Source organism: Lolium rigidum, chromosome 2 (assembly GCF_022539505.1).
Source record: "Lolium rigidum isolate FL_2022 chromosome 2, APGP_CSIRO_Lrig_0.1, whole genome shotgun sequence".
Classification (NCBI taxonomy): Eukaryota; Viridiplantae; Streptophyta; class Magnoliopsida; order Poales; family Poaceae; genus Lolium; species Lolium rigidum.
In genome coordinates, this window is record NC_061509.1 from 139,627,226 (window position 1) to 139,636,433 (window position 9,208).

The 9,208-nt window shown below is 40.2% G+C and overlaps 1 protein-coding gene across 1 annotated transcript; it reads left to right on the forward strand.

Moving 5' to 3' along the window:
* Window positions 1–1,025: 1,025 nt before the first annotated feature.
* On the forward strand, window positions 1,026–5,225 carry LOC124687342 (acetylornithine deacetylase-like). Its single transcript, XM_047221134.1, has 10 exons — window positions 1,026–1,400; window positions 2,240–2,493; window positions 2,601–2,709; window positions 3,442–3,580; window positions 3,689–3,746; window positions 4,068–4,085; window positions 4,203–4,328; window positions 4,416–4,572; window positions 4,652–4,685; window positions 4,944–5,225. The coding sequence occupies exons 1-10, from the start codon at window positions 1,065–1,067 to the stop codon at window positions 5,051–5,053; spliced, it is 1,341 nt and encodes a 446-aa protein (XP_047077090.1). The 5' UTR covers window positions 1,026–1,064; the 3' UTR covers window positions 5,054–5,225.
* Window positions 5,226–9,208: the final 3,983 nt, after the last annotated feature.

Sequence of the window (9,208 nt, forward strand, 5' to 3'; positions counted from 1 at the left end):
TGGCGGCAAATAGAGATGCCTACGGAGCAAAACTCAAACCACAGAAATTGGACTAGGCAGGGCGGCGCAAATCGATCTAGGCAGGCGGCTGACTACCTTCACAACTCACAAGCCTGAACAGATTCGGCTCTACAAAGTTTTGGGTCGGATGGTGGGGGTTTCGGAGTTGTTCTTGATGTGATGGAGATAAAGGTGGGGAGAGAAAACACAAGGCCCCAACAGAAGCAGAGCTCCGTCGCCGGTGGTGCGATGTCACTGGTGGTGAAGAAAAACGGTACCAGACTTTTCCTCTTTGAGAGATTTTTTGGAGGGGTGAGAAAAAAGAGAAAGTTGAAGATTGAAACGATGGGTAGGAGCAAATCAAGAACAGAGAGATAGAAATAGAGCAGAAACGAAGAGGAGATCAGATCTGAGTAGGAATTGGAAGGAGAAGATCAGAAGGACAATATCGGCATGTCGCCAGTCGCCACACGGGCAAAACCGAGAAACCAACTTGTCCATGCCGTAGTGCGCTCCTGATTAATTACATGTTAAAAACTTCCACATTTAAGACTGTTTTGTCGCATAACCCTCTTGTGTAACCTTGGTGGGAGAGTAAACCTTGCACTTTGGTGCATTGGTCATGAAAAATAATCGATATCGCCTTCTAATGGATAATAGCACTGACCAACAAACTGTCGCGACAATAGGATGATGAAAAAGTAACAAACAATGTTTCTTACTAGTATTTAACATAAGAATGAAACTAATATTTTTTGTATTCAAAATATCTTAAATTTCAATGTAGTAGTATCTCCTTTTGCATAAGTCGTGACATTGTAAAACACTTCGCCTAGATTGCTCTGATTTTTCAGTTCGCTGTCAGTCATATTTTCGCTGCAGAAAAGTAGCTAAGCAAAGGCGTACAGTAAAGAAATTACCGCAGCGGACACGGCACGCATCCGTGCCGTCGTTGAAGAGGGCGCATCAAACGCTCACATCGTACGCATCAAAGAATTGCTCAAGCACAGAGCTCCTCATCTGGACTCCCTCAGCTGCCGACCCAATCCGCCGCCGCGTCTCAGATGGCATCTCCGGCGCCGCCGCTCAAGGACGCCGTCGGCGGCCTGGACCGCGACCCCTTCGTCGCCCTCCTCGCCAAGCTCATCGGCGAGACCCAGCGCCTGCAGAACGACCCGCCGGAGCTCGTCCCGCAGGAGGAGCTCGTGGCGCAGCACGTGCTCGACGTGCTCCGCCCGCTGTCCACGGACACCGGCGGCGGCCCGCTCCTCGTGCGCAAGGTTAACTACACCGACGGCCGCAGCAACGTCATCGTCGAGTACCCCGGCACCGTCCCCGGCCGCGTCGTCTCCTTCGTCGGCATGCACATGGACGTCGTCCCCGCCAACCCTAACGAGTGGGTGAGTGCTCCTAGTAGAAGATTTGTTTGGATGGTGCGAAAACTGATTTTAGGGTTTGCGGTTGCTGGCGAAGGATTGAGTGTCTGCTTGATTTGGGGGCGTTTCCGCCCGGATAATTGGCACCTTATTTTGTTGTAGCTTAGGTGATTGCATCGATGGTTATCAGAATTTCAACTTCTCAGATTTGTAGGTAGCTCTATGCCTCTATTGTCTTCTACCGTATGATGCATGATTGGGTGATCCGGTGGTTTCTGCGTTCGTAATGGTCACTTTGCTGTATCATTGGGTGAAAATATCCTAGATCCAGCTTAGAGCAGAAGCTTTTGTTTGCAGGAAGGCTTAGAGTGGAGACTAACTCGCTTTGTTGTACTACCGCTATCCATAAAAGAATGTCGCAAGTTTGTCTAAATTTAGATGTATCCAGACACTCTTTAGTGAGATACATCCGAATTTAAACAAATCTCCGACATCCTTTTATGGATGGAGGGAGTATAATGATATTATGGTTGTGACTTGTGAGCAAGGAATCAACCACGATTTTATGGTCTTAAAATCTGCATACTGGCAGATATGTTGGGATATGTTAGAACTTAGAACTTACAAGTTACAAGTATAGATCGTATAATGTTCTGTTGCCCTTATGGCTTATGTAGTATTTTGGTACAACTTAGTGCTTCGATGCTCCACCTTTCCCCAATTTAGTGCGGTTTGTGTAAGCCTGTAAGGTCATGTTCTTTCTGCTTGCGTCAAGTAATTGATTTCAGACCAATTGTTAATTTGTAGCTCAAATATTGCTCTTGGTTATAATCAGTTAACTGGATTGTTTCCTTCTCTTTCAGGACTTCGATCCCTTCTCACTAACATTTGACAGTGATGACAAGGAAAAGCTTAGGGGCCGTGGGACGACTGACTGTCTTGGTCATGTGGCGCTTGTGACTCAGCTCATGCGGCGGCTTGGTGAGGTGAAACCAGCATTGAAACATTCCGTAATTGCGGTGTTCATTGCCAACGAGGAGAACTCATCGGTCACTGGCATTGGTGTTGATGGCCTTGTCAAGGATGGGTTACTGGATAAGCTCAAGACTGGACCGTTGTAAGTATCGAACTGGCTGATATGCTTCACTGGAATGATTGACTAGTGTGTCACCCATGAGAAATTTGTGCTGATTTGATTGATTTTATTTTTATGATATTGTGAAGGTTTTGGATAGATACAGCTGATAAGCAGCCATGCATTGGCACCGGTGGAATGATCCCGTGGCATCTGAAGGCAACAGGGAAGCTGTTCCACAGTGGCCTCGCACATAAGGTACTCATTCAAACTCATTAGAGCAGTGTTTAGTTACTGCTCTCTTTTAACTGTAACTGCACACACGCAAAATCTAAGAGTTCATGTGAAATGTCCATATATATCCTACTAATCTCTTTCAAGCATTAAAGTAGGAATTGCCATATAGGGTCAAACTATTCGTCTTCTACACTGACATGTTTTTTGAAACAGAGGTTTCTAAAACTGGGGTCAATTATAGTGAAACAGAGGATGTATTAAATAGATTATAACAATGATCTATTAAATTTAAAAGTACACTTGCTAAAATAAGCTAGAAGTCGTGCGGTTAGTGTCAAAGTATGAACTTATCTACTCCCTCCGATCCATGTTAGTTGCCACTAATATAGATGTATCTAGCTAGACATATTTTAGTTCTAGGTACATCCGTAGTAGTGTCAAGTAATATGAATCGGAGGAAGTATGAGAAATAGGACCGAAAACCAAGTTATACAGAAAGCCTAATGCAAGTGATCGCTGATACAGGACCGATGGCAGATCTGCATTATCAACTCTGCTATTATGCGAACGCTCTTTACAGATGTTTATTTGCCTGCGTACATAAGAGATTGTTTTGTAATGATAGGGAAAGAAATATTTAAGTAGCTTACAAGTGAACATGTCCAAACGTAATGTTTCCACCTTTGGAGACGACAAAGTGTGGTATCGTTTTTGAAATCTGAAGATATCTTCTTTTGTTTTGTTTTGCTAAAGGCCATAAATTCCATGGAGTTAAATATGGACGCACTTAAAGAAATCCAAACACGGTTTTACAACGACTTCCCTGCACACGAGAAAGAGAAGCTCTACAAGTTTGCTACTCCATCTACAATTAAGCCAACAAAGTGGAGCTGTAAGTCCACCTGCACCTGTATTTTTATGATGTTCAGGATTGTATTTATAATAAAAAAATGATATCATTGTATAGGCTCCTAGTAAGTGATACTTCACACCTTTGCAGATCCTGGTGGAGGTCTGAATCAAATTCCTGGAGAATGTACAATTTCAGGGGATATAAGGTTCGACTCTTGCCCTGGGGTTCTTAGGTTCACTTCAATTGCACTTGATCTAAAATGGTGACTTAGTTTTAGTTTGGTCTGCATTTTGTGAATTGCTGGAGCCTTGAGGTATGGTGAGTCCCTACGGAAATTTAATGTGGAATCATTTGTAGTCAGTAGAATGTTTATGTAGGATTAAGGGAATAAAATAATATTGCAATGGACTGGCACTGCTTGCATATTTCTGTGTTTGTAAGAATCCAATAGAAACAATAAACCATTTTCACCTTTTTTCCCCCCTAATATAGTCCTTCCTGACCATATGTTCTTTCTATATTGCAGATTGACTCCTTTCTATAGGTAAGCCCCTTCCCTTATGTAATATTCTTTCTCCTGGATGTGCGTCTAGCTGTCTATGGCTACTTGGCTGGCAAATGATGTGTTAAATTGATACTTGCCACTGACATCATCATGCAGCACGAGCTTTGTTGTTAAGAAGTTACAAGAGTATGTGGATGATATAAATGCTAACCTTGAAACAAAGCTCCCTACTCGTGGCCCAGTGTCCAAATACGTTCTTCCTGATGAGAACCTACGAGGAAGGTGAATTATTTTGACTTTACTCACATCTACAAGCAACCGTCATGATAGAGCTTTTAGTTTTCATTACTCATGGTTAATTTGTTATAGGCTTGAAATCACTTTTGATGGAGATATAATGAACGGGGTGGCGTGCAACCTTGAGTCTCGAGGCTTTAAAGCATTATGCAAAGCGACCGAGGAAATAGTCGGACATGTAGAGCCATATTCCATCACAGGGAGTCTGCCTCTGATCCGGGAATTACAGGTTTGAACCCTGACATACACATTTTTTTTCTGAATGCAATCTGTGTGCACTAAAACAAACTCATGGTGACGCTTTGCAGGATGAGGGGTTTGATGTTCAGACTGCCGGATACGGTAGGCACTTCAGCAAGCAGTTTATATTTTTCGACTTCTGTTGGTCATTTTATTATATGTCGTGGGTTGAAACACTACTTGACTTCATAGATTAATTGCGCTAGGGATTACCGTTCATGTTCCTACACTTCCCTTTTGCATAATGTTTAGTTGTTCTGTTACTACTGTTTACCTGAGACATGTAGCTGAAGTCTTTCTTTTTTTATTTTTACTTTAAAGTGTTCGTGCTCATATAATGTTGCTGCTGGTACGCTGCAGGCTTACTGAAGACATACCACGCGAAGAACGAGTACTGCCTGTTCCCAGATATGGCCCAGGGCTTCCAAGTGTTCGTGAGCATCATTTCACAGTTAGAAGCAGATGCCTAAACTTTCTTCTAGGGGGGAAAGGATATATCGGTGACATATATATTCCTGTTACTCGGTGGCTTAATAATATATTACGTTCATGGACTCTTTTATTTCTTGCACCAGAGGATTAACCTCGATTTGTCGAGATCGTTCTAAGGAGGTTTATTGTTGGAGAAGGTGACACGCTCTATATGGTACGCTGGTCAGTGCAGAATTTTTCGTCGCACCCAAAATATATGTGGAAGTAAGTCTAAGGTTTACTAGAGTCGCCAACTGAGATAATCAGAACGACTAGTCACGGTGAGCTGCATATATATACTGCATCGGCGCAGCCAGGGCCGGCCCTGGCATACTAGGTGCCCCGGTGCAAGACAAAAAAAGAGGGCTGCTATACAGAAGCATAGTAATGATTAGTAATGATTCTTAAGAAAAGGGATTTGGTGCACGTGGGCACCAGTGCTTCCTCTACTTTCAGTTTTTATTTTTTTTTAAAATCTCACACTTCTGTTTTTCCAAAAATTATGGCATTAAATATGTAGATAAATATGTACAGGAGGAGTCTACACAAAAAACTCCCGGTAAAAAATACTTTAAATTTTGAGAAATACAAAATAAACAAATTTTTGACAAAAAGATATACTATTTTAATACTATTGTACTACCATTTATTTACTGTCACAAATTTGTCTTTTTTATATTTCTCAAAATACAACATATTTTTTAGCGGGACTTTTTTGCATACATGTACATATCTATCTATATATTTAACACCATAATTTTTAGAGACACAGCAGTGTGAGGTTCTAAAATTTCCAAAAATCTGAAATTGAAGCGAGCACTGATGTTCATGTGTCAAAGACACTTTTTGTGATTTTTAATATTTAATTTAATAGAAACTTAATCATTTCACATAATTCTTCTAAGTTCTCAAGGAAATACTCATGATCTTATCGGTGACAATGTTCAACTCACAAAACATCTACTCATGATCTTAGTACATTTCAGCTTAAACTTGTGCTTGCACTCCACATCTTGCATTCCAGCCTTTTCAGGTCTCTAGCCGGCTCTCCAGCTTGTACTTAGATCTTATATTAACATGCAAAATAGACAAGTGCACTAACTATATGAAATGTTTTCTTCTAAAATTTGTTGCTGCAAAGTTATTTGTAATATTATCAACATTAATCTGGTCCAATTCAATGCATATAGTAGCTAGACCATTCAGTCTCTCTCGTGACACTGCTGACTTTGAAAACGTTCTTTCAGCTGGTGTCACATGTACGGTAAATAAATTTTTGTAAGCAATATAGAGATGTTTGGAAAACAATTTGTACTTGTAACAAACTCAAACATCTCCGCAGCATGCATTGGTTCTTCTGGTAAGGTTATTTGCAACATTCTTAATTCGGAAAAAAATATCATTAGAGTCAACCTCAAATACATCTTTATGAGAGATTAGATCTTTTTTAGAGAAGGTTTTGCGGTTTTAGCAAATTTTATGCAACACTTTGGTATCTCAACGTCATCCAGTGACTTCAGATTTGATGAGCTAAGCAAAAAAAATCCATTTTTTTGAGAACTCCAAGTTCCTCAAATCTATTTTTAATGAATTATTTACCGTGTCCACCATAACAAAAAAATCAACTTTAAAAGTTTTTCTGCAGCTAGAATCTCTTTATTATTAGCATTGTCATCACTTTCATCAAAATGTTTTTTCCTAGTAATACGTCATTTTATTGAAAATGATGGTTGTTCCCTCAAACAAGCTGAAAAACTAGTACTTTTATACTTATCAAAATATTCCATTGTTCCCTCAATCTGTTGCAAGGATGAGTCAATGCACATGGATGATGATTGCAACGTTTTGCTCACCATGTTTAGGTAAAACAAAATATCATACCAAATTACCATGCTAAGTAAAAAAAAAACTTAAAAGTACCAATAACATCATATAAAGTTTTATCATTGCTTCTTGCCATGGCGTCATCACCATTCACCAGATGTAGATAACTCTAGCAAAGCCGACCTTAGTTGTGGAGCTTAAAATCTTGTAGCCTTGATACTTTTAATCCTACTCTCCCAAGTATGAGACAAAGATTTTAGAGTGAAAGTTGGAACATGATCAAGAAGATCTTTCCATCTTTTACTTGAACTTGATAATAATAAATATATTCGTGTGGTCAAGCTATTACTACATTTTTTTGGCGATGTCCAGCGACAACGACTCTAGTCACGATGGGCTGCATATATGTACCGCAGCGGTGCAGCTTTTGACCCCTCTCATCCGACCGTGGCAATGCCTTGGCCTTGCATCCTAGGGCGCGTTTGATAGCCTGCATGGAAGCCGGTAGACTGTATAGGGTGAGAAATATTTCTTTTTTCTGGGCAACCAAACAACATGGTCCAAAACTGTCTGCATAGCACGAACCTAAAACAGTCAAAAAGGGCTTCGGACCAGGCTCCACAACTACGCCCAAATGTGTAGTTTCTCTTGGACCAGGCCCGTTGCAAACGAAACCGCATGAAGATTCCATTGGTTTTCACTGCCAGGTTGTTGGACCCTCACATGGCAGCCTCACATGCATGCACGACATAGCCACAACCAAACAACCAGCCCAAAATCTCTTCACAGTCCAGAAATTTCAGGCCAGGCCACCAAACAAAGTGAAAACAACGTCTTTTGCACCGTTTCGAACGGCCAGGCTTCATTGGGCCAAGAACGTCCGTTGTTTTGGGGCCCGGCTCCACAGAAACGTCAACCAAAAGCGCCCCTAGTACTCCCACGAAGGTTGTCTAAATTTTGACAAATCTCAGACAACATCTTCATGGAACAGAGGAGACATATTCATGCTACACCCGGGTGTAGTTACACCCACGTGTGTTGTAGACAATCTAGGTAGTATCTATCATACATGAGATTATGTACATGTAGTATGAAGTATATAAGACTAATTTAGTAGTATATATACTACTTTGTAGGTAGTATGTGCATTTTTTTACGTACACTCCTTTTTTACGTATACATATGCATGTATTTTGGATATATAGTGGAAACTACATGTTCACATGCATTATTTTCACCAAATTTGGTCTAGAGTATCTTAGATATAGTGTGTGAACATACTCAAACCGATAAAGTATGGTATATACTTCCGTATGGTAGTATATGAGACGTGGGTGTAGTTACACCTAGGAATAGGAAGTATTTATCCTATATATATATATATATATATATATATATATATATATATATATATATATATATATATCGACGCACAATCACTTATACAATAAAAATAATACCAAAAAAATGTTAAGTTTCTAATTCTCAACAAATAATGAATCGCTCGAGGTTATCTTTTACTACCTCCGTCCCAAGGCTTAAGGCCTATATTTTTTTCAGAAAGTCAAACTATATTAAGTTTGACTAAGTTTTTATAAAAAATCATTAACATGTGAAATACAAAATTAATATTATTAGGCAGAAAATGAAATATATTTTCATGTGCTATCTATAAAATATCATATTTATTGATAGATTATTTTAAAATTTTGATCAAACTTTACTTGCTTTGACTTTTCTAAAAAGATATAAGCCTTAAGCCTTGGGATGGAGATAGTATGTAGTAAGAGATACGATAAATCTCGTTAAGTAGTCTTTGTTTTTGGTTTGAAGTTATTTTTGCGCAATGTTTACTAAAACAAGCATAACTTTCTCATATAGAATCCGCTTTTGATGTATGACCACTCAAATTGTTTAGAAGAAACATGTGTATCTTACTATATTCACCAAAAATTAAGATAAGACAGCTGCCATACCTTACCCTAAGGGCATCTCCAACGGGGCGACGCAAACGGATGCTGAGCGACCATTTGCATCCGCGCAGACCGAAAATGCGTCTGGGCCCAGCTCCAGCGGGGCAACGCAAAGTGACTAGGCCGTCCGTGACGACGCAAACCTAGCCCAAATATACGACAGATTTGCGTCTCCGTGGACGCTGCGCGGTTGCACAAAGTAACCGCGTTGGTTGCATCCGGACCCGCTAGGCAGTGACTAGGTAAGCAAAATATTCCTTCATTACAATTGATTGGCCAAAAGACCATCTTTACAGAGATGGTTAGTCGAGTTAACCTAAAACTATAACGGCCGTACCTACTCGTCATCGTGCGGCC

Coding starts and splice junctions, on each gene's coding strand:
- LOC124687342 (XM_047221134.1), top strand. CDS start 1,065: ATGGCATCTCCGGCGCCGCCGCTCAAGGACGCCGTCGGCGGCCTGGAC. Junction 3,581..3,688: donor TAAGCCAACAAAGTGGAGCT/GTAAGTCCACCT, acceptor ACACCTTTGCAG/ATCCTGGTGGAGGTCTGAAT. Junction 4,573..4,651: donor CTCTGATCCGGGAATTACAG/GTTTGAACCCTG, acceptor GACGCTTTGCAG/GATGAGGGGTTTGATGTTCA.